Consider the following 27,565-nt stretch of genomic DNA (forward strand, 5'->3'; position numbering starts at 1 on the left):
TAGAAGCTACCACTCAGTTCTTGGATGTTGTTCCTGAGACCATATCCTGGAGGATCTTCTCAGGCTGAAACCTAGTTGGGGTTCTGGGCACTCGCCGGTCCTTGGTGCCAGCCTGCCACGTCCCAGGAGGAGCGGCCTCCCACCGTCCGTCCCTGGGGTGCTCGGGTGAGGTCCAGCCAGGGGGTCGGGGCAAGCTTCGCCCTGTGGGTCTGTCTTGGACCCTCACGCAGGGCAGGGCTGTGAGCGGCACGTGGCTTCGAAGCCGAGTCCAGCCTGGGGTCGGGTGTTCAGTGTGGGCTCGGCGCCATCTGGGACATTGGGATGGAGTTTGGAGGGTTCCGGCACCGGCGGCCCATGCCAGCGGTGGCTCCTCCCCAACTGCTTCCCTTGAGGACTAGTTAGAAGCAACTGAAAAGCAGATGCTGTTGGGCGGCACTGCCGTGCACGGTGTTAGTTCCTCGGAGACTGGCCTCCCAGGGGTGGTACGTCCCCCACCCCGCCGCCATCAGGGCCCAGCTGCCGCTCTCTTAGCTCTGTCCTTCCAGGTGGTACGTCCCCCGGGGAGAGTTTGACAGCCGTCAGGGTCCCCTTGGAGGGTAGAGGTGCCCAGACCCGCGGTGGGGGTCCGTCCACCCAGAATGCCGGTGGGAGAGTGAGAAGACAGGTGTCTGCAGCTCCAAGCGCGCAGGCTTCTGAGCAGGCGGCCTCCCCCGCGGCCTCGGGTGGGGGCATCCAAGTCAGTCCTGGCAGAGCCCACGGTGCCCTCGGTGTCAGGGAGGGGGCGCTGTGTCCCTGGTCAGGACCCTGCGCTCATGACCTCACTTAACCTTCGTCACCCCCACAGGCCGTCTCCAGGTGCCATCGCATTGCGGGGTTAGGGCTTCCACATGTGGACTGGGGGCCACGAGATCCACAGCAGGGTGTGTTGTCAGGAGGCCTGTTATAGGGCTCGCTTGGTTGGGACAGTGAGGCTGGGGACACCGTCTCATTTCCTAGGTACCACATGGAGTGTTTGGACCCCCCTCTCCAGGAGGTGCCAGTGGACGAGTGGTTCTGTCCGGAATGTGCTGCCCCCGGGGCCGTCCCTGCTGCTGGTAACGTGCTGCCCCCCCTCAAGCGGCCCAGACCCTTCCTGTGGGGCTGGCCCCTTGTCCCGGGGAGATCGCGTCCGGCTCTCCAGCAGGGGCGGCTTTTGGTTGCACTCCTTGGGGGGACACGGGCTGGAGACGGGGGGTTGGCTGATGGGGGTCTAGGGGCCCAAGCTCCAGGGAGACACCCCCTGTGCCCCGTTTCCCGGAGCCCTCCTACCAGGGCCAGGGCTCAGCAGAGTGCACGTCAGCCCAGGGTGTTTTCTTCCAAGACGCGGGTCCCGTGAGCGAGGAGGAGGTCTCCCTGCTCTTGGCCGACGTAGTGCCCACCACCAGCCGGCTTCGGCCACACGTGGGGAGGACCCGGGCCATTGCCAGGACACGGCAGAGCGAGAGGGTCCGAGCGACCGTGAATCGGAACCGGATCTCCACAGCCAGGAGGATCCAGGTGGGTGCTGGTGGCCTCGCATCCTGGCCGCGTGCAGGGAACAAAGCCAAGTGGGCCTGAGGCGGCGGCAGCAGTGGAGAGCTGGCCCTGGGGGTACCGGGCAGTCGGGTCCGGCCAGTGGTCAGTGGCCCGGCCCATGGGTGCATCGTGGAAGCTGTCGGGGGTCCCCTGCCTTGCAGCTGTCACCTGCCAAGGCCATAGTACTGAACTGAGAGGGGCTGAGAGGACTTCGTGGGGAACGTGGTCCCGGGACCCCACCACAGATGCCCACAGTCCCTCCTGGCACCTCCGCCCTCCACTCTGAGGCCCGCGAGCCCTCCTTGTTCTGCATCCTTGCCCGGCCTGCTCTTCGGGAGGCCTTCCCAGACCCCACTTCCCACTGGGCCCTTGGGGAGCCCCCAGCAGCCTGCCTGATGTCTGCTGCCGCCAAGCTGAGGCGTCCAGCCTCCCGGGGGCTCAGGGGGCTCCTCGGGGCTCCCTCGGGGGGTCTGAGGCGGCTCCGGCCCCCCTGACCAGCGCCGTCCCGTGCTGTGCAGCACGTCCCGAGGTACCTCATGTCTCCTCTGCTGGACGAGACCATCGAAGCCGTGGCCGCTGGGCTGAGCACAGCTGTGTACCAGCGCCCCGGGCCGCGAGCCCCTGCCCGTCGGAGGAGGAAAGCAGGTAGGCCTGGCTTGGGCTCTGGCTTCCTGTGGTCACTGCCATCCTTGTAGCCTGGTTTCCGCAGACCATCGCACAGAAGACCCTGCAGGCCCAGGGGTCTGGGTCTGGTCCTTCCCTCTGAACCCCCCGGGGTGCTGTTTATGCAGCAGCGCCCTGCATGTGCATCGGGGTGACACAGCCTCCCCGAAGTTGATCGGGAAGAGTCCCCAAGGACCTTGTGGAAGATTCGCGATGTTTTCTCTAAATTGGGCAACACACAGTTGAAGCCCCATGCCTGGCTTTTCTGGATGGGAACAGCTAAAATGATTAATTCAGTGTCTTCGCTGGTTTTGACGCTGTTCACGTTTTCTAGTCCTTTTCTGTGTTAGTCTCGGTAATTTTGTCCCAGTAAGTTCCATTTTTCTTGGGTAGTCGACATCCCTACCTGGAGAGAAGCTTTCACCCCAGTTTAACATCCTCGGCGATTTCTGGGTCTGTGCTCCATTTATATTCATGGGTTGGAATTCTCCAAAGAAGAGCTTTCCTTTTTCTCCTTGACTATTCATTTAAACCAGTAGATGTGGTTTCCTGTTTCATTCAGTGGGTTGCAATCTCTGGTCTTTTAAAAATCAACATTATTGAGACATACGTTTTCTGTGATGAGCGCATCCACTCTGGGCATATGGTTCCCGGTGAGACCGACGAGGCTTCCAGCCGGTGCCCCCACTCCCCAGGCAGCCCCTCCAGGCACCTGCCGTCCTGTCGTTGGCGCTAGCCGTGCCGTCCTCGGTTCTCACTCGTGAGGTCTTGAGTGTGTACTCTGGTTTGTCGCTCAGCAGAGTGATTTCGGGGCCTGTGTAGTGGGTGTCTGGGGTTAATTTCTCTTCATTGGTGAGGCACACGCCACGGCATGGGCCACCCCAGCTTGTCCACCTGCCTGTGCCGGGCATTCGGGTTGGTTCTGTAATAAAGCTGCTGTGAGTATCTTTCCTGCAGGCAGGTGTTCCCGCTGCTCTGGGTCGGTAGAGAGCAGTAGACTAGTTGGCGCAAACCAGTGAACGTGTGTTGGAGGTGATGCACCCCCTGCGCTCCTGTCAGCAACGTGCGCGTTGTAGCTGTGCCGTGTTCTTGCCCACACTCGTCCTCCCCACCCGCAGCAGGCGTGTGTGTGTGTCAGGTTCCGCTGCCCTGCGTGGCCCCACCGGGTGCCGAGCGCACGTGTGCTCCCGGAGAGCCCTCGCCCCCGGAGAGCTGAGCACAGAGAAGACACCGAGGGCTGCCGGTGGGCGGTCCCGGTTCGCAATCCCGTGTAGTGGATGGAGCCAGGAGCTGTACCCCGAGGTCACGCTGATCACTGCCTTGAAGTTCAGGATGAGAGAGGTTTTGCTTCTCGTATTTTCTGTCTGAATCTCCTCTCATGTCCAGGGTCTCACTTCTCAGTCCCAGCGGTTGCTCCCTTGCATTTCACAGACCCGTCCCAGGATAAGAGCCGGAGGTGCTGCAGCTCCTGGAGAGACAGGCTCACTTCTCCCTTTGTCCCGAGTGGCCCCCACGTTTGGCTGTTACATCTTCGCTGTGAATATTTCACACTTTTTTTAAAAAAATTAATTTATTTAATTAATTTGTTGGCTGCGTTGGGTCTTCGTTGCTGTGAACGGGCTTTCTCTAGATGCGGCGAGCGGAGGCTACTCCTTGTTGTGGTGCGCGGGCTTCTCATTGCGGTGGCTTCTCTTGTTGCGGAGCACGGGCTCTAGGCGCGCGGGCTTCAGTAGTTGTGGCGTGTGGGCTTCAGTGGTTGTGGCTTGCGGGCTCTAGAGCGCAGGCTCAGTAGTTGTGGCGCACAGGCTTAGTTGCCATGTGGGATCTTCCCAGACCAGGGCTCGAACCCGGGTCCCCTGCATTGGCAGGCGGATTCTTAACCACTGCACCACCAGAGAAGCCCAGTGTTTCGTACTTTTTACAGACGTAGTCACACTGTGGAAGCGCAGGGAGACAGGAACAGCACCCCGTGACCATCTTGCCGTGGCCTGGCAACTCCTGGCTGGGGCTGCTTCGTCTCTTTCCACCCCCTCCTCCTCTGTTGTTTTGAAGCAGATCCTCATTTTACCTGTAAGTGTCTCACAGTATGTTTCTGGAAGAGGGAGTCTTTCTTTTGATTTAACCACGAGGCCGTTGTTACACCCAAGGACATGAGCAATAATTCCGCAGCACGGTGAGATAGCTGGCCGGTGTTGAAAGTTCTAATTGTGTCACAAATTGTGATGGAATTAAAAAAAAATAGTTTACTTGAATCTCGAGCCAGAGGAGATCTGTGTTGCGCTAGTGGCTGCCTGTGAAGTGTCTCTGTGTCCTCTTGACTGGGGGTGATGCAGGGTCTCCTGTCCCGGCGCATCCCTCGTGGGCAGGTCTCACCTGCTCCGGCCGGGCAGCTGGAGCCCCGAGGCTGGCTCAGGTGCAGGTGGGCGTTTCGTTGGGTTGGTTGGGTGTTTGCAGGGTTGCTTGGGGGGGTGGGGTTGGGGGTCCTCGCAGCGGGCAGCTCCGCCAGGCTCTCTGTTCACAGTCAGGCAGCCCCGGGGCTCAGGTCTCAGATCCATGAAGTCACGGAGGAGGTGAAGGAGAGGCTTCCTCCTGACGGGCTGCTTCCAGGAGTGCAGTTTCCGTGGACAGCACGGGCTCGCTGGCGCCTCCGTCTGTTTCCTTTGTTGAGCAGTTCTCAGAACCCCCGAGCTGCTTGTAGCATCCTTCAGTGGAGATCAGGTAGGGCTTTTAGCTTCATCGCGAGGTCACAGATTCAAGTGTAGCGGAAGTGCTTTAACAGCACACGTCTTCTCGGAACCTGCCGTTTCTGTGCTGGGGTTCCTGAGAGTTCGGGGGTGCTGGAGCATCACAGAACTAGGGCGCCCTGTGGCTGCCATGGCTCGTCCCCAGTCAGCCTGTAGCGCCCCAGGGTGGCTGAGGGGGACGGAACGCTGCTGGGTTTGCAATGTAATCCTCAGGATACGTTTTACTGGACACGTACCGTGAGGTCGTCTGTTTCCAAGCCTCTGGGAGAGTGCTTCTCCAGGGTGAGACCACCAAGTGGATACAGAGCTGGGAGCCAGTATTTCCTTTTACTTTTGATTATTAGGGTTTGTGTTTTCTAATTTAATTTTGTTTCATAATTGTGTAAAATAATCTGCTGGTTCTCATAATCAGGTCTACAGATCAAAGTAGGCTCAGACTCGCTCTGTCCTTGCTTTGCGCTGCCTTCCCCCTCCCCTCCTCTGTGGCAAAGTACGTAAAACCCTATAAGAAAAAAAAAAAAAGAAGAAGGCCCCAGGCCGGGATGGACAGTTGTCATCCGCTGGGTCTTGGGGGGGACACGTGGGGTGGGGCGCACAGTGAAGTGCACGCTATCAATGTGTTCTTTGTAGGAAGACGGAAGAAAGTGTCGGGAAGAAAGAAAACCCAGTCCAGATCGTCTGTGAAGAGCAGGAGCTCGGGGACGAGGTCCAGGAAACGCCAGGGTCGCGTGAAAAAGAGAAAAGGGAAGAAGATAAAGGTAGCGTCGGATGGGGGGGTAACACTGGGTGAGCTTCAATCCTGTGTGTAGGTAGATAGTGGGAGTCATAGAAGGACCCTTTTCTTCTAATTACTTAGAGGTTCACCGATAAATATGCACGTTTCTGCAGCACGGATTGAAGATAGGGCTGAGACAAGATGTGTTCTGGGTCCCGCAGAGTGGCTCCTGGGACCGCGGGGGGCGCAGGGGGCTGGGCTACAACCCGTCAAGGCGCTTGCTCCCTGGGGTGCCGGCACCCGGTGTGAGCCGGGTGGGGGTGAGGCCCAGGCGGGGTCCTCACGTGTGATGAGTACACGTGACCCTCAGGCTGCAGGGTTGTGGCCACTCGGCCCACTGTTTGGTGCTGCGGATTCATAGTTGGAATGGAGGCTGTAGATCTCAGCCCTGTGGATCAGTGTTTCTCCCTGTGTCCCCTGGGTTCAGAATGAAGCCACAGCTCGTTCCCGCATCGCACGGACGCTGGGCCTCCGCAGGCCAGCCCACGGAGCCTGCATCCCCTCGGTGTACAAGCCTGCAGACCCCTCTCTGGGGCTGATGCGTGCAGACATCGGGGCAGCTTCTCTCTCCCTGTTTGGAGACCCCTATGAGCTGGACCCCTTCGACAGGTGACTGCAGAAGGGGGAGTTGGGGGGGCTTACTCTTTTCCTAGGCCCATGGGCATGTCGCCCCTGGTGGAGGCCTGGCTCACCCTCAGAATTTGCATTTGTGAAATTCCTGCTTCCGAGTTGTTCTCAGAATTCTGTACCTACTCGTCCCCTAATTTGGAGAAAGATCTAACTCGCATGCCTGCCCCCCACCCCGTCCCCGCTCAGAGACTCGGGCAGCTGCCGACAGAAAACCACTGCCTGGGGCCTGGGTTCCTCGTGTTGAGTCACGAGGGCTGCCGTGGGGGCAGTGCTTAGCCCGCCTGTGCCACGCGCTGCTGAGAGGTTGGGGGGTAGCTCCCTGGGCCTCGATGTGCAGGCTCACCCGTGCCCTTTGGCCTGTGTCCTCCTCCAGCAGTGAAGAGGCATCTGCGAGCCCTGCTTCCCCTCTGAGCGCCAAGAGGAGGATTCTGTCCCGGTCAGCACTGCGGTCGCACCAGCCCGTGGCCAGGCCCGTCTCCGTGGGGCTGTCCAGGTGTGTTCTGGGGGACAGGACGGCGGGGCGGTGGTGTGGGGTGGGGCCCCAGGCGTGCAAGGGCCGCGGGCTCCATGTTGGGCTGGCGCTCTGCCACACGGCACCCACAGCCTCTCCTGTGGCCTGTCCTCTGGCTCTTGGGTGAGGAAGTGCTGCAGCCAGTCCCAAGCCAAGGGCGCGGGGACGGGGTGACAGCCCCAGAGGCTGCCTCCGTGTGCCTCGCGCTGCTGCGGAGCCCACAGCAGGGAGGGGCCGGGCAGGGAGCCAAGCTTTTTCCCTGTGTGACCCTCCAAAAGACTTAACCAACTCAACCAGTCGGCGTTGCTCACGAGCTCCTGCCTGTCAGTGAGTGGAGCCGGGGCCAAAGCCTCAGACGACTCCACCCCCCCCACCCCATCTTCCTTTAGTCGGAGCTGCCGGGTGGGTCTCACCCCTCCCCTCGGGGCCCCTGCCTGCTGCCTGGGCGTGGAGGCGCCTGGGCAGGAGGGCCGTGACGGCTGGGCCTGCCCCGGGTCTGCCCTGCAGGAGGAGCGCTCCCGCCATGGCGCCCCAGCCAGAAGTGGACGCGGACCCCGGCCCTGACCTGCTGGGGAGCATCCTGTCGGGCCAGAGCTTCCTGATGATGAACGGCGCCGACATCGTCATCCACCGCGACGGCTCCCTCAGCGCCAAGAGGGCAGGTGAGGAGCCTCTGCGCACGGCCCGCCATCCCCACCTCTGCGCGCCTGGAGATTAGGACACGCGTTCCTCCAGGGACACGTGTGGTGTGGCCCAGCGGCTCTAGGGTTTGCTTCCGAGTGGCGGGTGAGGGTGCTGAGGGACTGAAGATGCCTGTCCCATCGCTTTCTGATAACACATCTGTTGGGGGAGTTTCCAGGCAGCCCACAGGCCCTCCTTGCTGTCAGCAGCCGCCGTCTGTTCTCACAGCCCTGGGAACCAGCGTGGAGCCCTCTCCACGGATCTGGGCCCCAGCGGGATTCGGCCCTGCGGGGGGTCTGGCCGTGGAGGGCAGGGTAGGCTGCATGGGCGCAGTCAGTGGTAGACTGGGGTGCTACCCTGTTTTCATGTGTCCATCACGGGCTCAGGCCCCTTCTGATCCACAAATAGCGTGAAGATAGTGTGTGCAGCAGAAGGGGCTGGTGGGCAGCAGCAGAGCGAGCCTCCGGCCCCTCCCTGCGCCCAGCGCAGAGGGAGCGGGAGTGGAAACCATGCACCGTTGGGAGGGCGTTCTGAGAAAGGTGGAGCTTTTTAAGGACGGGGGTGGGGACTGATGGCTGTTTGCCTTTTGTCTTTTAGCGCCAGTTTCTTTTCAGCGAAACTCAGTTGGTCCGTCCAGAGGGGCAGAAGGCGCCGGGTCTGGCCCCTGCCTGCAGCCCAGAGGGACTCAGCCAGGAAGCGGGCCAGAGAGCTTGGGGTCCAGCTGTCCAGGCAGAGCCGCCCCGGGCACACCCCCGGCCCCACCCACCCCCGCCCATGTCCCTGCGCTCACGTTGGGGGCAGCTGTGAGACTGGACTCCTTGGTGACCCCTCAGTCAGGCCAGGCTCAGACCTTGTCCAGCGTGAGCAGACCCAGCTTAAAACAAAGTGACGGCCCCCGATTTAATGGCGACAGCAAGCACCCTCCGCCTCTTAGGTCTGCAGCATTGAAGACCTCGAATGGTAGCTCTGTTTCACCTCCCGAGAGCACGGTGCTGGGACAGGCCCCAAGACCAGCTCCCAGGAGGATGGACATCTCCGAGCTCCCCAGGATACCAAAGATCAGGAGAGACGACAGGCGGGTGGGCGAGGTCCCCGCCGGCGGGCAGAGAGTCGAGATTCCCAGCTCCTGCATCAGCCGGCTGACGGGCAGGGAGGGCCCCGGGCAGCCTGGCTGTGGCACCAGGGCGGAGGGTGAGCCTAGCAGCAGGGGTGGTCAGCAGCCCAGCGCGCGCTCGGGGGGCGGCCCCCAGCCCCCTGCCCCGCTGGGCCCCTCCCGGGGGAAGGGCGTCGGCGCCACCTTCGAGAGCTTCAGGATCAACATTCCGGGGAACACAGCCCATTCCGGCCGAGTCCTCAGCCCCGGCTTCTGTAACACGTTCCGGCCCGTGGACAGCAAGGCGCAGAGGAGAGAGAGCCCGGTGCCCCTCCTCTCCGTCAGGAAGACGAAGCAGCTCAAGAGTGAGATCTACGACCCCTTCAACCCCACGGGCTCTGACTCCAGCTCGGCCAGCAGCAGCCCCGAGCACCCAGGCTCCGGCCTCCTGCCCTCTGAGATCACGCGCACCATCTCCGTCGACAGCCCCAAGGCCCCCGCGCTGCCGCCCGTGCGCTGCGTCACCTCCTACACAGTGCAGACCGGCGTGGGGAAGGAGCCCGAGCCCCCCCAGGGGCCCTGTGGCCTGCCCGAGCTCCAGGGCGAGGAGGAGCCCGCGGCACAGGCACAGAGGCCGTCCCCGCCGGAGCCCTGGGGGGACGAGGACCCACCACCCCGCAGCTCCTTCTTCGGCTCAGAGGGGCGGACGGTGACTTGTGTGACTGCGGTGGAGCCGGACGCCCCACCCAGTCCGGATGCCCTGCCGGCGACCACCCACAGGGTCGTGGAGCTGCGGTCCCCCACCCGTTCCCGCTCCAGGTCCAGCTCCCGCGGCAGGAAGAAAGCCCAGAGGCCGAGGGCCGCCACCAGGGAGCATCGGAGGGCCCGCTCAGGGTCCCGCTCGTCCCGCTCTGGGGACAGGAGCTCACGGTCCGCGTCGCCACCGGCAGGTGAGGGCCAGGCCAAGAGGCACCAGCCCAAGGCCCGGGATCGGAGGTCTTCCAGCGACCGCTCCAGCAGCCGCGAGCGCACCAAGCGGAGGAAGGCCAAGGACAAGAGCAGGGAGAGGAGGAGGGGCTCCTGGGGCCGAGGTCGGCGGAGGTCCCGCTCCCGCTCCGGCAGCCCCGGCAGCTCCTCCCACGAGCATCGCGAGGGCAGGAGGAAGAAGAGGCGGAGATCGGGGTCCCGGTCTCGGGGGAGGGAGTGCTCGCCCCCCAGCAGCCTGGAGAGAGCCCGGAGGCCCAGGCACCCCCGGGAGAGGAGGGAGCGGCCCGACAGGGAGAGTGCCACGCGGCTCCGAGACAGGCGAGGCTCCCGGGAGAGGAGGCGGCGTAGGTCCAGGTCACCCAGCCCCGAGCACAGGCCCCGGGAGCACCGGCGGCCTCGGTCCCGCGAGAAGCGCCCACGGCCCCGCCCCCGCTCCCCGGAGAGGAAGTTGGCCCCGAAAGACGCTTCTCCGGCACCCCTTCCCCAGGGGGAGCCCAGGCCGGACAGGGAGCCCCCGACCAGGCCCCTGGCCTTGGCAGGAACAGATGCCTTGCTGGAGGGGCCCGAGGCCAACAAGCCACCCGCAGAGGTCCCCCCAGTCCTGGAGGTGCCAGCCGAGCACCCCCCCGAGGATCTGGATTACGGTGACTCCGTGGAGGCTGGGCACCTCTTTGAGGACTTTTCAAGTGAAGCCATCTTCATGCAGCTTGATGACATGAGCTCCCCGCCTTCCCCGGAGAGCACGGACTCCTCCCCAGAGCGAGGCCTCCTGCCCAGGCCCACTGGGCCCCTGGCTGGCCAGCAGCACGACGCTGGCCTGGCCGTGGCCATCATCCGCAGGGAGGTGTCTCGGATCCACGGTGAAGATGTGGTGCAGCCCCTGCCCAGGGTGGAGTGCCCTCAAGAGAAGCACTCGCTCCAGCAGGATGCGGCCGAGGCAGCCACGGCTTCCTGCGCTCTGGGAGGCCAAGCCATGGGTGGGGGGCCAGCGGGGAAGGAGGAGGGCCCCTCTCAGAACCCCCTGCTGCGGGCTAAGGCGCTGGTGAAGAGAGTCACCTGGGACCTCCAGGAGGTGGAGAGCGGTGCCCCGACTGAGGACAGAGGCCTGCGTGAGTAGGCGCTTGGGCGGGGTGGGGCAACGGGGCAGGGTACAAGGATGGCTCAGAGCGACCACCACGGAGTCTTCTCCCTGGATGGCTCACGGGCCTCCTTGGTCATGCAGGGAGATGGCTACGGCCTGACCTGTGGTCCTTGCTGCTGGGATGCTTTTCTGGAATTTTCCAGCCAGGAAACAGCCTTCTGGCGTGGCCACAGAGCACCCACCCCCCTGTGTTGGCCCTCAGGGACGCCGCTTCACAGGCTGCAGGAGCCCTGGGAAACCGAGGACGCGGGCCCCGTGGCTGCGTTCCAGCAGGCTCCTTTCTCTGAGCCCCCTCCTCCTGGTTATGTGCTTCCAGAGCCCGGCTTTCCTGATGCTGACCCTTCTCAGGTGGGCGCCTGGCCTGGGGGGGGTGTGGCCTTGGGCTCAGGCCATGCGAGCTGGGCCGGGTCGGGGCTGAGGGCCTCATGTACCAGCCCCTTTCTGCCGGGGCTTTTAGTGGTTCGGGAGCGGGGGTTGGGAGCGCATTGCCAGGGGCACTGGGGCACCGAGCTCTGCGGAGGCTGAGCGGGCTGTGCTCTCGCCCAGGTACGGAGCCCGAACCTGCCCCCCACCCCGGCTCTGCCTCCGAGCGTCCCACCGTACGCACCTGTCAGCCAGCCCGCCGTCCAGGTCCTCTTGCGGGGGAGCCTGCCCCTGATGGGCTGCGGGGTGGCCCAGAGCCCGGCCCCGGTGCCCGCCGTCCTGGCTGCAGCCTCAGAGCCGGCGGGTCATGCCGCCACCGTGACCACTGCCGCTGCCAACAGCTCCGAGGAGAGGACAGCTGCTCCCAGGCCAGCCTCGGAGAAGGCCAAGAACGAGGAGGTGAGTCCCGCCCCTCTTTCCTCCAGGGACTGGTGCAGGCGGGTGGGTAGGAAGCCAGGGGCCAGTGGTCTCACAAGTGTCCTCCCCCCTAGTACATGAAGAAGCTGCACGTGCAGGAGCGGGCCGTGGAGGAGGTGAAGCTGGCCATCAAGCCCTTCTACCAGAAGAGGGAGGTGACAAAGGACGAGTACAAGGACATTCTGCGCAAGGCCGTGCAGAAGGTGGGCGTGGGGTCCGTGAGCCCAGAGAGAGGGGCTCCGGCCCCGGGGTCGCTCGGCCACATACTGGCCGCAGCTTCAGGCCAGTTGTAGCCACGCCTCATTGATGCTTGGGGGGTGTAAATGCTGGTGTTTGTGAGGGGCTTACGACTGTGTCCTCGTGATTTTAAAGAGGCTAAATGACACAAGATGTTTAACCTAGCTCACGGGTAGGAAGTGAGACCCTGAGAGATGGACATGCCAGCTGATCTCAGTGGGACCCTCAGCAGCCCTTGAGGTGGGCAGAGCAGGCAGGCGCACGTCAGGCTGCCTGCCGTCCCTCACAGTGGTCCCCAGGGCCCCATCCCCACGATCCCTGACCATGTGGGTGTGAAGGGACGTCCGGGTAACTGTGCCCCCCTCCCCCAGATCTGCCACAGCAAGAGTGGGGAGATCAACCCCGTGAAGGTGGGCAACCTGGTGAAGGCCTACGTGGACAAGTACAGGCACATGCGCAGACACCGGCGGGCCGAGGCCGGTGAGGAGCCGCCTGCCCAGGGTGCCGAGGGCTGAGGCCCGCCCTGGGCCCTTCTGGCTGGAGCAGCCGGAGCAGAAAACTCCGGGCACACCCGCCCTCCCGTTTTCAGGGTTCCTGTGATCGCACGTGGTCTGTGCACCTGTCTTGCTCACAGTTTAAAACTGGACTTTTTTATATGTATATTATAGAGACACACTGTTCCCATTGTGTTCTAATTTATCAAAAATGGATTATCTTTAGAAATGTCTTGATTGGCTCAGTACTTGAAAGGCAAAGCCTTCGGTGATGAGAAACGGTGGGGCGGGTGGTGCTTCTCCCACAGTCAGCCATCTGGTCCCAGGATTCCCTTGTCTGCTCCTTGTGTTTTGTAAGTAATTGCTCGGGTTTACACTTAGGTCCACCACCTCCCAGGCAGAGCAGTGTTGGCGGGCCTCGAAGGCCAGGGACAGGCCTTGGGCGCAGCACAGATGGAGCCCTGTTCACGGCGGAGGGGCCCCAGGTGCTGCCCCCTCTGGGGCCAGGGGGGAACATGTGTCCTGAGGGGCCCTTGTGCTCTTGGAGCAGTTTGTTGGCTCTAAAGCGTGGCCTGAGTTTCTTCACTGTGAAGTCAGGAGAGCGGGTGTGCACAGGAGGCCTACGTGGTGGGGGGCAGGGGGCTCCCTTCCTGGGCCCACAGGTCACGGGCTTCCCGTGAAGTGGGGTGAGGCTCGCATCCACAGTGCCCCTCCCGAGCCTGCCCCTGGTCAGGACACCAGCACTGGTTCTTGGGACCTTTTTATTAGATTGGGAGGGGCTGGGGGAGCGGCCTAGCCGGGCTGCTCCACCTCCATCAGGAAGTGCTCCAGGAAGTGCTCCAGATCATCATAGAGGCTGTTGGAGCTGGACAGGCAGAGGCTGAGGCTGCCGCTGTCCAGAGAGGACGCGCCCTCGCGCTGCACGCCCTCCAGGTATGCCCGGCACAGCCATGGCTCCAGCTGCGGGGAGGGTGTGGTCAGGCCGGGGGAGGGCTGTGTGCAGCCTCCCTCCCCCCCACCCACCCCAGGGACCCTCCACCTCACCTTCACCAGGACCAGGCTCTTCTCCTTGGGCCTCCCCACTGACAGGTCCTGCCCAAAGCTCAGGTAGATGGTGTAGTGAGGGGAGCCCCGGCGCCGGCAGGCCTGAAACTCCCCCAGTTCTGCAAAACAGGGCTTTGGTGGGGGGGGGGGGTGGGGGGAGGCGGGGAGGCCCTCAGCCCCAGGGCAGGTGCATCACTGACCTTGGAAGAAGGTGCCGAAGTCAAAGATGGGGGTGTCACAGTTCCGGGGCAGCAGGCGGGCGGGGGTGGAGGGGCTGGCCGAGCCCAGGGGCCCTCCCACCTCCCAATAGACCTTGCACTTGCCCAGGCGCTGGGCCCACAGCCTGAGACCCCGGAGTTCCAGCTGCAGGCCGGGGGCCACGTGCTGCAGCAGCTTCTCTGTGTAGTGCAGCTGCTTCTGGTCGGGCAGCTCGGCAGGGCTAGGAAAGGCTACTCGCTGGGGCTCTAAAGCCCCACCACCTACACCGGGGGGGCCGTACAGGAGCACACAGCTCGGGCGCCCCACCACCTCCTGCAGCACTGTTCGGCCCTTGTACGTGATGGTCAAGTCCAGGGCCCCCAAGCTGGGCAGTGTGTGCAGACCGAGATGTGAGCAGGTAGGACCAGCCACGTGCAGATGCCCTGCCATCAGGGTGCAGGCACTAGGGGAGGCTGTGGTGCAGGGCTCCGCCTCTCGGGGCTGCCAGGAGGCTGGGGGTGGGCCTGTGTCTGGAGAGGAAGGCAGGCCTGAGCTGGCACTGGAGCCGCCAGCTCCTCCCTTTTCCTTCTACATGTCCCCTCGCTCCTGTTACCTGGGCCTGGGGCTGTGGCACCACATCCACTGTGGCAGGCACAACTCCCAAGCAGGGAGCTCTGGACCTGAGGAGGCTCAGCTGTACCCAACAGGGATGGTGGCCCACCTCTGGCCAGCACCATCCCTGCTGGGCACCCCCCTCCCCCGGGCCCCCTCTCTCCAGGGACTCTGCTGTCCTGCCTGTCCCTCCCCTTGGCACACAGAACCCTGCAGGGCAGAGCATCCCCCTCCAACAGCCCCTCACCAGGAGCCTCGGGGGCTATCGGCTCCACCCCACACGCAGCTTTCAGCAGATGCTCCTCCAGGCAGCTCTGCTGCAGAGCCTGGAGCAATAGATCCCCAGCATCTCCAGCTGGGCTTGGGGCACAGGGCTCAGGGCTCAGTCCGGCCAGCCCATGCCCCAGCCTCTCGCCAGCATCTGCTGCCAGGTATGGCCCCAGAAGCCCATCCTGCAGGAGAGGACAGTCCCAGCATAAATAAGCAGCTCCCCAGCCGCAGTAAGGGGGCAGCCCCAAGGTGGGATCTAGGAGGGCAGAGTGACCTTACCTTTGTAGGTGGGGTATCTTCAAGGACCTCGTCCTCCCCCTGGCTAATGCCTGGGCTTTCTGAGGGAGAATTAGGGTTGGGGGAACACCGGACCTGAGACTCTGGAGTGGGACACCTAGGTGTGAATCCCTGGGCAGCTCCTCAAGGCTGAACCGCACTTCCCCTTCACTGGTCCCAACAGGCCCATGAGCTTCCTCCCAGCGACCCCCAGTCCCCCCAGCCGCGCCACACGCCCTCCCCCCGGCCCCGCCCTCCCCCAGCAATCTGGCACCAGCCTCTCCCATGCCAGTTTTCTAAAACCGAAAATCCGACCCAGCGGCTGCTCCCGGGACAGAGCAAAGTCTCCCTGCCGGCAGCCCTGCCGTGGCCTCCTCACCTCCGCACGCCGGCTCGGGGGTGACCATGTACACCTTATGAGGGTCGGTAGGGTCCCCCGAGTTGTCTTGCAACATCACGAAGCGCCGCGTACAGCGCAGCGCGCACCGGAAGTTGGTTTTCCAGGAAGCTCGGAACGCACTCTCGGCGGTCGGCCGGGCACCTCCGCTGCTGCGGAGAGGCCACCTGCCGCGGGCCACGGCCCAGGCCTGGGGAGAGAGACTAAGTGGATTACGCGACCCGGACACTCGGGCTTGGGCCTGGACCGTCCCTCCCCCGCCCCGGGCGGGGCTGGGGCCCCACCTTGAAGATGCGCGAGTCGGCCTCTCCCAGGTCCTTCCGCGCGAAGTGCTTCCAGGGCACGCGGAAGCGCGTTCGGGCCGCGTCCAGCCACCGTAGTCCCTCGTAGCGGCCGCTGCTGACCTCGCCCAGAAGCCAGTCTCCGAAGAGCACGCGCGGGGTCCCCCTGCGGGCGGAGCAGCCGGGCGTCAGGGCGCGCGCGGGCCGCCGGGGGCGTGGGGTCGGCAGCGGGCAGGGCGGCGGGCTCACCCGTCGGGAGCCACGGCCATTGCTCCCTCCGCAAGGGCTGGGCGTGGAGAGAGCGGCGCTCCCTCCGCGGCGAGGGCTGGGGTCGCGGGGGCAGTCAGGGGATGGCGTAGGTGAGAGGAGAGTTCCGCCTGAATCTCCGCAGGTAGTCCCGGGTGTTGGGGTCCCAAGTGTTGGGGTCACAGATGGAGGCTGAGGGCTTCTGGCCACGGCGTTGCCCAGGTGAGTCCTAGCCAAGGAGGCGATGGGTGTGGCTACAGATGCGGCGGGGCCTCGGGCACACGAGGGGCCACAGGTGTCGAGCCGGCGTCCGGGCTGGGCCCTGCGGGGGCGCGACGGGGAACGGCCGTAGGAAAACGAAACCGCGCGCTGCAGGAAAACGAAACCTAACCCGCCCCGCCCCGCGCGTCACCGCGACCCCCAACTCCAGGTCCCCCAGTTCCGGACCCGTGCCCCCCGCCGTCACTCGCGCTGCCTGCCCCCTCCTGGTCACTGCTCCGCGGAGCGAACCTGGGGTCCGACGCGGCCGTCGCTGCCTTTCTCGTTCCGCGTGGATCGGAAGTCCCGAGTATCTGGTACTGGCACCGCCGGGGCGGGAAATTTTGCCACCGCTGGGGCTGCGGAGCAAGCGCTTTTATGGTGGCCGGGGCCGGAGGCGGGGCCGGGGCCGGGGAAGTCACGTGCTCCCGCGGGCGGGGGCGGGGGCGACACTGGGGTCCTGGCTGTTGCAGGGCACAGCCCCTGCGGGGTCCAGCCTCTCCCTTCCCTCGCCCAGCGCTGCGGGGGGCTGGGGCGCCAGCAACCAACGTGGTGGGAGAAGCAGTGGGATAAGCTGGGGACCCCAGGGTCAGAAACAAAACCCGGCAGGTCCCTGAGCAGGCGAGCGGGTGAGGGGGGTGCGTGGGAGGAGATGCAGCTGTGCTTTTCGGATTCTTACCAGTGACAGTTGTCCAGGCAAGAATACTCAAACACTGTCGAGATTAAAATATTTGGAAAGGAATCGTAAATGCCTTTTCGTGAGGAAAAAACGCCAGTGATGCATAAGGGACAGTGGCGGTGGTCGGGGCTGAAGTCCTGACTGAGGGCCGCCCCTGAGGAAGCCAGTGGAGGGGGCTCGGTCCCCAACCCCGTGGCTCTGGGTCGCGTCCACAGCCTCTGTCCTGTGCACCCACTGGCCCCACCTGCTGCCCGGGGCCCAGGGCCTGCAGGCCACTGTCGCACTGGGCCAAACCTCCCCCCTCCACCCCGCACCGCCCGTCACAGCCCAGCCACCTGGACCACCTGCCTCCGAAGGCGCCCCAGCGTGTTTACTGCCCGCACTGTAGCCCACAGACGCGGGAGTGTGACCCCCTGGAAGGTCCCCGGGCCCATGCTCTCCCCAGTGAGTGTCCTTGAGGGTGGCTTCTCAGCCTCCCCCAGGGGAAGAATCTCTGTGTTGGGTCGGCCGTGGTTAGACAAGGAGAGGAACTTCCTGGCCACCAGCTGGCACCGAGCCTGGGAAGCCCCGCGGGCGCAGCAGGTGGTTTACGGGAAACAGCACCCAGCGCTCTGGGCAGGGAACGACCCCGCCCACCCCTCTCCGCCCCCACGGCGCCCCTGGCGGTCCCTCTGAGGAGGACTCAGTGCAGGGTGGGAGCGAATGGACCACGTCCTGACCACCCCCACTGGCAGCCCCTTGGGGCAGACCCCACGCGTCCCCGCAGATCCGAAAATGTCACTTTATTCTGCGCAATGGAGTGGGGGGAGAGCGACCAAGCCGGGAGAGGAGGGGCGGCCACGCTAGAGGTAGATGGAGTCGGAGCCAGGCGCGCGCTGGGCGCCCCCGCGCAGGCCCACCTCTGCGCCCTCGTCGCCGCTGCCCTCACTGCCCTCGCTGCCAGCACCGTCCACTTCCGAGGCAGGCGTGTTGAGGACCACCACGTCGGCCTCGGCCCCGATGTCCTCGCCGAACCACACCGCCTTGTAGCCACCCTCAGGCCGCCGCTCCTTGGTCAGGATGGACCTCACCGCTGCCGGGCCGTCCCCATCCAGGGCCACCGCAGGGGACTCGGGGACTCGGCGGAGGGTCTCCGGGCTGGGGGGCTTGGGTTCTGGGGGAGCCGGCGGGGCGGGACTGGATGAGGGGCTAGGAGCTGGCGCCCAGTTGGCCTCGTCGGGGTTGTTGAGGAAGGCCTGGTTGTCAAAGCCTTGGGGCTGGGGCTCCTGGGGGGCCGGGCGGGAACCAGCAGTCAACCAGACCAGGCCTGGGCTCAGACCACCCCTGTTCCCCCAGAGACAGGCGGCTAGCTGCTCTGCCTCTCTCTGCCCTCCTCCCCATCTTGGGACTACGGTGTGCACGCCCCGTCTCTCCTCCCCTCTGCCCTCCATCTCCCGGAGGGACTCCTGGCCTCCGTGCGGCCTCTCTCTCCACCCTGCCGCTTCTCCACCAGCCCCGCCGTCCCTCTGCTGCTGCCCGCCCTCTCTCCTGCTCCGCTTCTCCAGTGTTCCCTCTCCCGTCCGTTCCCCGACCCCGAGGCCTCACCAGCGCTTTGCCGCAGCAGCACTTGAGTTGGTGGCCATAGTGCTTGTGGACGAGCACCGTGAGGGCGATCAGCGCCAGAAGCAGCAGCGCGCCCAGCACCCCGCCCAGTGCCCCCATCTCCACCACCGAGAAGCGCCGGTCCTCAGCGGGGCCTCCACTTGGCCTGCTGCCCACTGTCGTGCTGCCTCCTCCGGTCCAGGGCGTCCCTGCTGGCAACGCCACTGCCCACTCACTGTCCCACCCCAAGCGCGCCCAGGCCAGCCCGGGGCAAGCTCGGGACACCCTAAGAGCAAGCTAGGCCTGGCCACCGGAGGTGAGGTTTGCAGGAGTGGGCACCACTGACCCCCGCCAGGGAGCCCCGATAGGCCGGGCTGCTGGGAGCGGGGAGGGGGTCAGTGCCTGCCACTTCCAGGTGGGAGGCAGGGGGCCAACATGCCAGGCAGGGAGCTGAGGGTAGCACGGGGCCCGTGGGCTGAATGGCCCTGGGAATTGGGGGGGGTCGCTGGATCCTAAGTCTGGCCTCTGCCCCACCCTCCACACACCTTCCCTAGCTTACCTTCTGGGGCCCCCCGGGACCTGTCTCTTCGCCAGACCAGAACAGACCCCCCTTGGGGTTTCGTGGTCCCCATGGTCGTGCTGGGCCGACCTGGGGTGGACCCTACCCCACAGCGACCGCCCAGAGTCCTGAGTCAGAGAGCATGAGGGTAACTAGGGTAAATGGTGGTGCTACCTGTGGGCCGGAGGGTGCTGCTGGGCCCAGGGGACTTTGGCAGAGAGGTTCCTGGCTTCGAGGTCTGTGCTGAGCCCCCGCTGGGTGAGGCTGATGGGGGGGAGGGGCTGGTTCCCACACTGGGGAGCCCCCCAGGCTTCGAGGAGGCCTGCGGCCTCCGAGTTGTGCCTGAGGAGGGGTGTGGGCCGCTGTTCCCCCCAGAGCTGGTCGTGGAGGACCCCTGAGAGGGCTCAGGGGGCCGGGGGGCTTCTGACGTGGTGCCGCTCGAGGGTCTGGTCACTGAGCCCCCGCTGGGTGAGGCTGATGGGGGGGAGGGGCTGGTTCCCACACTAGGGGTCCCCCCAGGCATGGAGGAGGACGGAGGCCTCCGAGTTGTGCCTGAGGAGGGGTGTGGGCCGCTGTCCCCCCCAGAGCTGGTCGTGGAGGACCCCTGAGAGGGCTCAGGGGGCCGGGGGGCTTCCGACGTGGTGCCGCTCGAGGCTCTGGTTGTTCCTGCTGTCTCTGAGGACGTGGGGGGGCCTGGAGCCAGGGCCAGGGCTCAGGCTCGCCACTCCCCCTAGCAAGAAGCCCTCCCCGAGCCGACCCGGGGTCCCTGGGAGGCTCACCTGTGGGGGTGGGTTCCTGTTCTGAGACTCGAACCTCCACGACCGTGGTCGCTGTGCCTGAGGTCACCGTGTTGTTGGCCTCAACCTGGGCAGGAAGGGGGCTTGTGCCTCCTGGGCTCCAGCTTGACCCCTGGCCCTCGGAGATACCGCCCGCCTCTCACCTCTGCATAGAAGACCCCGGCGTGCACCAGTGAAGCACCAGTCAGCACGGCCTCCCCGTCCATTCTGAAGTCAGAGTTGTTGGTGATCCGATACGTGATGGCCGAGTTGAGGTCCTGGACGTGGCCCCAGTGAGTCCTGAGCCCAGGCTGCTCCCCGGACCGCTCCAACCCCCCACGGCAGGAGGCCGGGCAGACCCAGGGACCAGGCGGTGCCTACTGGGAACTCAGGATCCTGGGCCCGGATCCTCAGAGGCTGGGAGGGGGCAGCTGCATCCCTGATGGCCACGCCCACCCCAGAGCCGAGCGCCACAGTGCCGCGGTACAGGCTCTGGGGGAAGCGGGGCGGGCTCCCACCGGCGGCCCGGGCCTCCACCGTGACCTGGGTCACCGAGTATCTGGCGTGATCCGCCTGCTCGGCCTGGGGGTTGGAGAGGCAGCAGTGACCAGCAGGTCCTTGAAGGGTGAGCCCTGCAGCCAGGGGCCCAGGAAGGGCCCGTGGAGACCTGGCCCTGTGCGGGCACCCACCTTGACCAGCAGAAAGAACGTCTTGGGGCTGGGAATGCTCTTGGTCACGGTGAGGTTGCCTGTGTTGGCATCAATGGAGAACGAGCCATCCTCGTTTCCTGGGAAGACGGCGGGAGGGTTTGGCTGCAGTCCCCTCTGGAGGCCTGAGGTCCCAGGGTCCCAGCTGGTTCTGCCCATGTGGGGACGGGGGCAGGGTGTTGCATGGAGAGAGAAGTTGGGGGCTGGTGCCCACTCACCCCGGATGATGCTGTACACGATGGGTTGATTGATGCCCCGGTCCCCGTCCACGGCGTAGATGGGCCCAGGATGCAGGATGAGGGGTCCTGACTGCGGGAACAGGGAGGGGAGGGTACGCCGTGGAACTGGAGCCGTGGCCTCCACTCAGCCCCTCCTGCTCCCCTCAAGGAGATCTGGAGTAGCCCCAGGGGGCAGTCAGGGACCCAGCTCGGTCCCTGGGGTCCCTCACTGGGTCCCAGGGGCCTGGCTGGCTCTGCCCTGAGGACAGCTGGACCCTGTTTCCTCATTTGAATTTCAGAGGCCCCGTGTCCCACTTGCCACCATGGGGTGGGGCAAGATTGGTTTACGAAACATCATTCACATTTGCTTGAAAATCACAACCGACTCTGGCCCCGTGGCAGCCAGGCCCATGCTCATGCTGCCCTGTTCCTCCGCGCCCCCTGTACCAGTGTGTGGCCTGTGGGCACAGCGCTGTGGTACTGGGCGTGGATGCAGACAAAACCGTCAGAGTATGTGCAGGGCAGGAACCAGGGGGGCCGCAGGTCGGCGGGCTGCACCTCCAGGACCAAGGTGGCCGTGGCCGTGTGGCTGGGCTCCACGTTCTCCTCTCGCGTGTCCTGCAACAGCGCAGCCCTGCCGTCAGGCCCGGGGGCCTGGGGCTGGAGCGGCTCGGGTGGGGCCGTGGGCGCCCGGGACGAGGGCGGGAGTGGCCTGCTCACCCGGACCAGCAGCTGGAAGGTCATGTTCGGCCACCTGTCGAAGTCCAGTGACCGGTCCAGCCGCAGCTCTGGGCGGTTCGCACCCACCAAAGAGAAGAAGCCGCTGGCACCCTGGGGAGGTGGGGGACTCAGCCTGGGACCCCGGGAGGACGCGCAGAGGTGGGGATGCCCAAAGGGAAGGGCTGGGGGCACTGACCGGGGTCACTTCCTGGAGGGTGTAGAACAGCATGTCATTTCTGTCGAGGTCCTGGGCCTTCAGCTCTGTCTCGGGGATGACGACGGCCTTCACTTTAGTGTCCTGGGGGACGGAGGGGGGTCGGTCTGGCCACACCCGTGACCCCCAGGGTGAGACCCCCGGCCACTAGCCCTCTGCCCTCTGGCCCCCATCCCGGGCGCCAGATGCCCCAGATGGCATGCACCGCTGCTCCCTTCCACTCACCTCTGGCACCCTTTGGACCTTGACTATAAAGGGGAACCTGGGCGCGTTGTCGTTGGCATCCAGCACTGAGACGAACACCCTCAGCTGGGTCACCTGGGGGAGGGAGGAGGGTCCCCGGCCCAGCGGCGTGAGCTCATTCTAGGCACTGGGGTGCAGTTCCCAAGACAGCTCTCTGCCTGGGGCTCAGGCGTTACAGACAAGGAACAGAAAGTAATTTTTTAAAAGCATAGAAGGTGCGAATGCCCTGGAGAAAAATAACGCAGGCACTGGGGGCGTGACCAGCAAAACCCCAAATGAGGAAAATGGCAAAACAATCGAATTTCTACAAGCATAAGTCTCACGGAAGATCAGGACACCCATATGTTGAAAGAGACGTGAGAAAAACATCAACCAGCTGCATCGGGTGGACCTTGCTGGCCGGAAACTGTAGAAGACTGCTCTGGAGCTGGGGGTGGGGACGTTGGATGTTGCGCTGCTGAGGAGCCCCTGCCTTTTCCGGACGTGACAGCACTACCGCGTTAAGAAGAAGCGGCCTTGTCTGCTAGAGGCTCATCCTGAGATATTTGTGGGTGGTGTGCTGTGACGTCGGGCGGGGGGCACCCACGGGGCTCAGGGAGACCACAGAGCTGGCTGGTGCGAGGAGCTAGGGAGGCGGGCGCCTCTCCGAGGAGGTGACAGGGAGCAGCCGGGGTGGGGGGCTGGGGGGCGCGGCGTGCCGCTGGGCCTTTATTCGCTTTATTTGGGAGGGCAGGGACCGCTGCTTGCTTTACCGGATAGGATCGTTCTCCTGCCATTCAGAGAGTGGACTGGGGTGGGCGGGGCCAAGAGAGGAACAGATGGGCCAGCCGGAAGATGCTGGTGTCTGAGGCCCAGTCAGCCGGCAGATTTGCTGGAGGACCGGTGTGGGGAGGGGGAGGTGAGGACTGAGCTGGCAGGGCAAGGTGCCTCTGGGGTGGGGGGGACCTTGGATCTCGGGGTGGGGGTGTCTGTGGGGTGTGATGTCCTTCCGGGGCCGGCTTTGTGAGTCTGCGGCTCAAGGCACAGTCTGGGCTGGAGGAAGTGTGGGCGTTGCGGGCACAGAGGTGACACTTGAAACACACCACTGGGTGAGGTCGCCAGGGAGTGACCGTGGGCCAGGCAGAGCAGGGCACAGAGGTCCAAGTCGGAGCCCTCTGACATCACGGGGAGGGTGGGGACGTGGGGATGCCAGGAGGGGGTCTGGGGGGCCGACTCACCACAGTGTCATCCCTCTTGCACTCCAGGACTGCTTGCAGCCTTGAGTTCTCCTGTGGGGGGCAGGCAGGTGTGGGAGGGTGCGGGCAGGTGTGGGAATCACCTGGCCAGCTGGCCCAGCCCCCACCCCATTCCACAGGTGAGGAGACGGAGGGCGAGAGCAGCAGGTGCTGGCCCAGGGTCCCTGTCATCCGTGCTGAGTCCAGAGCGCGTCGGGGCCCAGGCAGCTTCGTCCCCCGAGGGCCCCACCCCCTCAGGGCCAGCCCTCAGCCAAGCCTGGGGGCCCGAGAGGCCCCCTGGGCAAACTGAGACCCAAAGATCCCCAGAGAGCCCTTCTTTGGGGAGGAGTGTGGGTGGCCACCTGGGTCCCATGGAGGGTCGGCCACCCCCGCTGACCCCATGGGCACAGCCAGCCCTGGGCCCGCCATCCACACCTCGTAGTCCGGGGTCACATTGAGAAACAGCTGAGTCCCCTGGATCCGAAATGCGAAACGGGTGGACGAGGGTCCGAGGGTCACCTGCTGGCCCTCAGGGACGTAGATGTCGAGGAGGTGCTGCCCGGGACTCGTGTTCTCCTTGACTTCGAAGAAGGTCTTGTTCACAGAGCAGACTGGAAGTTGGAGAGGAAGAGTCGGTGCCGGCCAGCCCGCCACCTGCCGCCCGGCCCCCCTCCCACTGCCCCCAGTACCCTGGGCCTGGGCCGCGGCCACAAGCAGAGGGAGCAGCAGGGCCCAAGTCCCCATCTCAGCAGGCAGGCGGCCCCGGGGGAGGGTCCAAGCCCGGCTGGCGTCTGGGACCCTCTGAGCGGCTGTGTTGCTGGCGCAGTCTCTGCCTGGGCGACCTTCGCCCCTGCCAGGCGCCGCCCCGCTTTATGATCCTTTACAACCACTGCCGCTGACCAACCACAGGACTGGCCTCCACCAAGGGGGCTCCCGCCGGCCGCCGGCCAGGCCTCACCGACTGCCAGGAGGGGCAGACCAGGTGGTTACCCGGCCGGAACCGGGCCACATGCAGGGGCTGACGGGCTCAACCCGCAGACCCTGAGACAGAGGAACCCAGAGCTGGTGGGCGGGCACCGGGGGCCTGGGCGGGCTGGGGCTGGGGCTTGGGGTGGGCTTCTGTGTTTGCTGTACTTGCCCCCCAACCCGGGATGCCCCTCTGCTGGGCCCCTCTGCCAGAACCCTCGTGGACGCAGCTCCTAAGGCGGTCCGGGAGGTTCAGGCCACAGGTGTTCCCCTCCAGGCCCACCTCCTCTCCCCGAGTTAACCCTCTAGGTCTGGAAGGGAAAGGCTATATGTGTCCTAGGGACTCCCCTGCCTGTCCCAGAAACAAGCCGGCTTCTTCCAGGGGGCTGGGCGGGGTCACAGTGACAAGGATGGCAGTGCTTCGGGGCAGCTGGCAGCTGGTGGGAGGGGACCCTGGGTCCCGACAGAGGGGCATCCTGATGAGGGGCCCATGGCGCAGGCCCCCAACTGGGAGAGGACACTGGGTGGGGGAGGGGCTGCTGTGACGAGTCGGGCGGAGCCCTTCGCACCTCCAGGCCCCAGGCCGTGGGCGCCTGAAACACCTTCGCGGAGCAACCCTGAGCCCGTGGTCCTACAAGGCCTCCTGCAACCTGGCACTTAGGGTGTCATCACCGGCCCTGCTTCACAGGCCCCGGGAGGTCAAGCCACCCATCCAGACTGCATGCCTGGACCGGGAGCCAAGACTCATGCTCAGGTCCTTTCACTGGGGAGTGGCCTCCTGGGTCCTGCCTGTCGCCTCTTCCTGCTTGGCCGAGCCTCCTTGCCCCCTCACCGCTGCCCCTCGGGGCAGGAGCTGGGAGACATCTGAGCCCCCCCAGAGCCCCTGAATGTTTGCTGTGTGGATGCCAGAGGTGCTGGGGGGCTTCCAGGGAGCTCAGTGGATGGGGCAGGAGATAAGGAAGCGGAACGATGACGCTCCCCGCTGGCTTCCCAGGTTGAAAGGGCAGCTGGGCGTGGCCACGGTCCTAGAATCCCGAGGACGGGTCTCTCCTTCCCTCTGGCAGCCCTGCCCTGCAGCGGCTTCCTCGATGGTACCCAGACGGCGCACAGAGCAGGCTCACAGGGCCAGGGTCTGAATTCCTCCTTTATTGGTGCCACCTGCAACCCCCCCCCTCCCCTGTCCAGGCTCCCCGTGGGAGGTTGCTTCTTCCTCAGGGCCTCATCTGCATCCCCTCAGCAGCAGGGATGGCCGGCTCCGACAGCATGACCCCAGCCCTCAGTCCAAGAGGCACCTGGGGAGACCAGGCCTGATCCCCGGGGGGCCTCAGGGGCATCCTGCAGAGACAGCCAGGTTAGGGGTTGGGGGCTTGGTGCTCGAGACCGCTGCCCACCTGGCGAAACCGGGCCTTCTCTGGTCACCAGCGCTGACGGTTTCACCCTCCCAGACCCCTGGGCCATTGCTGTGTCCAGTTGTGCCCGGGACCTAGGGTGCCCCAGGGAGGGAGGCTACGGGGCAGGGGATGGGGGCTGGGGGGCTGGGGCTGGTGCTCACCAGGCCTGCAGGGTGGGCGCGTCCGACCACAGCAGGCAGAGGTGGCCCTCCGCAGAGCTGGTCCAGGCTGTGCTGTTCTCTGTGTCCTGCTCGCTGCTCCCCACCCCAAGTCTGAGTTAGTCTGGAGTTGGGGAGCCCCCCCGGCAGGTCCCCCCGTCCCGCCGCCCCTCACCTGCGCTTCCCCACCAGGCCCTGCAGCAGCCGCTGCAGCCGCGCGCTCTCCCGCAGGCGGCTGAGCTCGCTGGTGAAAGTCCCGTCCGAGTGTCGCGGGGCCCTGCGGAGGGGACGCGGAGGGGGCCGCGGGGGGTCAGGGCCGGGGCAGGGTGGGGGCGGGCGGGCGCGGGCCCCGGGGCCGCGGGCTCACCTGGGAGGCGCGGGGCGCGCGGCGCAGCCCCGGAGCGGCGGCGGCGGCGGCAGCAGCAGCAGCAGCAGCAGCAGCAGCAGCAGCAGGGCCCGCGTGGCCATGGTGGGCGCCAGGCGGGGTCTGAGCGGCCGTCGGGCCGCGGCCCCTTTATAGCGGCGCCCGGGAGCGGGAGCGCGAGCGGGGCGGGCGGGGGTCAGCGCCGCCCCGGCTCCGCGCCGCCCGAGCCGCGCCCCATCGATCGCGCGGGAAGGTCAGGGCCGCCCCCCCAGCTGTCGCCCCGGCCGGCCGCCCGCCCCCACCGCCGCGGTGGCGCCCCTCGGCGGGCCCGCTGGGGTTGGGCGACCGGGGACAAGGGAACCCCCGCTGGGGCGGCGGGCGGGACCTGCGGGGGGTCGGCCCGTGCAGTGACCTTTCCCAGTCGCCGGGCGCGGGGGTCGGGGGAGCGGCGGGCAGGTGGGGCGGGGGGGTGGGGGGTGGGGGTGGGGAGGGGGCTGATGCCGCGCAAGACCCGGGCCTGGGGCGCCTTGGCCTTTGGGTGCATTTTTGGAGGCGGGAGACCTGAGCCTGCTTCCGGCCTTTTACAGCCAGCACCCATGAAATCCTTACACATAAATTACAAATCGAGTAAGGGGACTTCTTATAAACCAGTAGTTCTTGTGTTAAACTTTATATGCATTTTAAAGATAATTAGTAGACTTTCTTTAGAGCAGTTTTAGGGTTACGGAAGAATGGAGCTGAAAGTACAGGAGCTCACACACGCACGTGCCCAGCCTCCCCAGCACCAGGCATTAGTTTGGGACATTCGTTACAATTGATGAACCAGTATTGTACATTATTATTAACTAAACCCATGATTTACAGTATGGTTCACCTTGGTGTTGTACATTCTGTGGGTTTTGACAAATGTACGATGACACGAGTCTGCTATTGTAGATAGTACCACCCAGGGCCCTGCCCTAAAAATCCCTTGCTCGCCAGCTGTTCACCCCTCCATCATCAGCCCCTGATCTTTTCACTGTCTCCATAGTTTTACCTTTTCCAGAATGTCATAGGGTTGGAAGCATACAGTCTGTGGCCTTTTCCTATTGGCTCCTTTCACTTAGTTATATGCATTTAAGATTCCTCCATGCCTTGTCATGGCCTGATAGCTCATTCCTTTTTAGTGCTGAATAATATTTCATTGTCCGATGGACCACAGTTTATTTATCCACTCACCTATTAAAGGACATCTTTGCTGCTTCCAAGTTTTGACAATTATGAATAAAGCTGTTGTAAGCATCTGTGTGCAGGTTTCTGTGTGGACATAAGTTTTCAGCTCCTTTGGGTAAACACCAAGGACCATGATTGCTGGATCCCATGGTAAGATTATGGTTTGCTTTATAGGAAAGCAGCAGACTGTCTTCCAAAGTGGCTGCACCGTTTTGCATTCACACCAGGGCGTGTGTAGTGGTATATCATTGTTGTTTTCTGTACATGTATTTGCAACAGCTGCTGTGGCCTCTTCTTGCACAAATTTGGCAAATTAAAACCCCTAAACTTTTTTTTTTTTAATTTTTATTTATTTATTTATTTTTGGATGTGTTGGCTTTTCGTTTCTGTGCGAGGGCTTTCTCTAGTTGCGGCAAGCGGGGGCCACTCTTCATCGCGGCGCACGGGCCTCTCACTATCGTGCCCTCTCTTGTTGCGGAGCACAGGCTCCAGACACGCAGGCTCAGTAGTTGTGGCTCACGGGCCCAGTTGCTCCGCGGCATGTGGGATCTTCCCAGACCAGGGCTCGAACCCGTGTCGCCTGCATTGGCAGGCGGATTCTCAACCACTGCGCCACCAGGGAAGCCCCAAA

General features: G+C 64.5%; 4 protein-coding genes across 11 annotated transcripts in view; 1 reads left to right on the forward strand and 3 right to left on the reverse strand.

Annotated features, from left to right (window-relative positions):
• Window positions 1-12,583, forward strand: part of PHRF1 (PHD and ring finger domains 1) — a 28,115-nt gene extending 15,532 nt beyond the window's left edge. Inside the window, exons 8-19 of one of the 7 annotated variants that reach the window (XM_057552108.1) lie at window positions 1,031-1,094; window positions 1,361-1,536; window positions 2,073-2,199; window positions 5,592-5,719; window positions 6,164-6,345; window positions 6,743-6,859; window positions 7,385-7,539; window positions 8,156-10,747; window positions 10,982-11,127; window positions 11,326-11,601; window positions 11,694-11,822; window positions 12,228-12,583. In XM_057552108.1, coding sequence (XP_057408091.1) covers window positions 1,031-1,094; window positions 1,361-1,536; window positions 2,073-2,199; window positions 5,592-5,719; window positions 6,164-6,345; window positions 6,743-6,859; window positions 7,385-7,539; window positions 8,156-10,747; window positions 10,982-11,127; window positions 11,326-11,601; window positions 11,694-11,822; window positions 12,228-12,371 — 4,236 coding nt within the window. In that variant the 3' untranslated portion in view covers window positions 12,372-12,583. Of the gene's footprint in view, window positions 1-996; window positions 1,095-1,360; window positions 1,537-2,072; window positions 2,200-2,233; window positions 4,936-5,591; window positions 5,720-6,163; window positions 6,346-6,739; window positions 6,860-7,384; window positions 7,540-8,155; window positions 10,748-10,922; window positions 11,128-11,325; window positions 11,602-11,693; window positions 11,823-12,227 lie in introns of those variants that run through there. The other 6 variants (XM_057552107.1, XM_057552109.1, XM_057552110.1 and 3 more) reach the window with 6 other exon arrangements.
• Window positions 12,584-13,094: 511 nt separating this feature from the next.
• IRF7 (interferon regulatory factor 7) lies at window positions 13,095-15,839 on the reverse strand. 2 transcript variants are annotated; one of them, XM_057552115.1, is made up of 8 exons: window positions 15,678-15,839; window positions 15,432-15,594; window positions 15,130-15,337; window positions 14,754-14,812; window positions 14,452-14,656; window positions 13,595-14,122; window positions 13,395-13,513; window positions 13,095-13,310 (listed from the first exon to the last, which is right to left on the reverse strand). In XM_057552115.1, exons 1-8 carry the CDS (start codon window positions 15,695-15,697, stop codon window positions 13,143-13,145), a joined length of 1,470 nt encoding a protein of 489 aa, XP_057408098.1. In that variant the 5' UTR covers window positions 15,698-15,839; the 3' UTR covers window positions 13,095-13,142. The 2 variants fall into 2 exon arrangements, with proteins under 2 accessions (XP_057408098.1, XP_057408097.1); XM_057552114.1 differs by having other exon boundaries at window positions 14,754-14,854.
• Window positions 15,762-23,673, reverse strand: CDHR5 (cadherin related family member 5). Its single transcript, XM_007171187.2, has 18 exons — window positions 23,533-23,673; window positions 23,279-23,454; window positions 22,847-22,897; window positions 21,612-21,704; window positions 21,369-21,470; window positions 21,173-21,283; window positions 20,900-21,070; window positions 20,453-20,543; window positions 20,217-20,314; window positions 19,909-20,109; window positions 19,692-19,805; window positions 19,531-19,615; window positions 18,926-19,444; window positions 18,196-18,404; window positions 17,511-17,876; window positions 16,612-16,645; window positions 16,185-16,291; window positions 15,762-15,996 (listed from the first exon to the last, which is right to left on the reverse strand). Exons 1-18 carry the CDS (start codon window positions 23,585-23,587, stop codon window positions 15,904-15,906), a joined length of 2,676 nt encoding a protein of 891 aa, XP_007171249.2. The 5' UTR covers window positions 23,588-23,673; the 3' UTR covers window positions 15,762-15,903.
• A 1,272-nt stretch (window positions 23,674-24,945) lies between these two features.
• Window positions 24,946-25,826, reverse strand: SCT (secretin). The gene is made up of 4 exons (XM_057553907.1): window positions 25,726-25,826; window positions 25,534-25,635; window positions 25,362-25,454; window positions 24,946-25,144 (listed from the first exon to the last, which is right to left on the reverse strand). The coding sequence occupies exons 1-4, from the start codon at window positions 25,824-25,826 to the stop codon at window positions 25,021-25,023; spliced, it is 420 nt and encodes a 139-aa protein (XP_057409890.1). The 3' UTR covers window positions 24,946-25,020.
• Window positions 25,827-27,565: the final 1,739 nt, after the last annotated feature.

The sequence above is a fragment of the Balaenoptera acutorostrata genome, chromosome 9 (assembly GCF_949987535.1).
Source record: "Balaenoptera acutorostrata chromosome 9, mBalAcu1.1, whole genome shotgun sequence".
NCBI lineage: Eukaryota > Metazoa > Chordata > Mammalia > Artiodactyla > Balaenopteridae > Balaenoptera > Balaenoptera acutorostrata.

Coding starts and splice junctions, on each gene's coding strand:
- SCT (XM_057553907.1), bottom strand. CDS start 25,826: ATGGCCACGCGGGCCCTGCTGCTGCTGCTGCTGCTGCTGCTGCTGCTG. Junction 25,455..25,533: donor GGCCTGGTGGGGAAGCGCAG/GTGAGGGGCGGC, acceptor GGTGGGGAGCAG/CGAGCAGGACACAGAGAACA. Junction 25,145..25,361: donor GCGCCCACCCTGCAGGCCTG/GTGAGCACCAGC, acceptor CTGTCTCTGCAG/GATGCCCCTGAGGCCCCCCG.
- IRF7 (XM_057552114.1), bottom strand. CDS start 15,697: ATGGCCGTGGCTCCCGACGG. Junction 14,123..14,451: donor GATAGCCCCCGAGGCTCCTG/GTGAGGGGCTGT, acceptor CTTCCTCTCCAG/ACACAGGCCCACCCCCAGCC. Junction 13,311..13,394: donor AGAGCCTGGTCCTGGTGAAG/GTGAGGTGGAGG, acceptor CCCTCCCCGCAG/CTGGAGCCATGGCTGTGCCG.
- CDHR5 (XM_007171187.2), bottom strand. CDS start 23,587: ATGGGGACTTGGGCCCTGCTGCTCCCTCTGCTTGTGGCCGCGGCCCAG. Junction 21,471..21,611: donor AGGTCCAAAGGGTGCCAGAG/GTGAGTGGAAGG, acceptor TCCGTCCCCCAG/GACACTAAAGTGAAGGCCGT. Junction 19,806..19,908: donor CCCAGGATCCTGAGTTCCCA/GTAGGCACCGCC, acceptor GGCCACGTCCAG/GACCTCAACTCGGCCATCAC.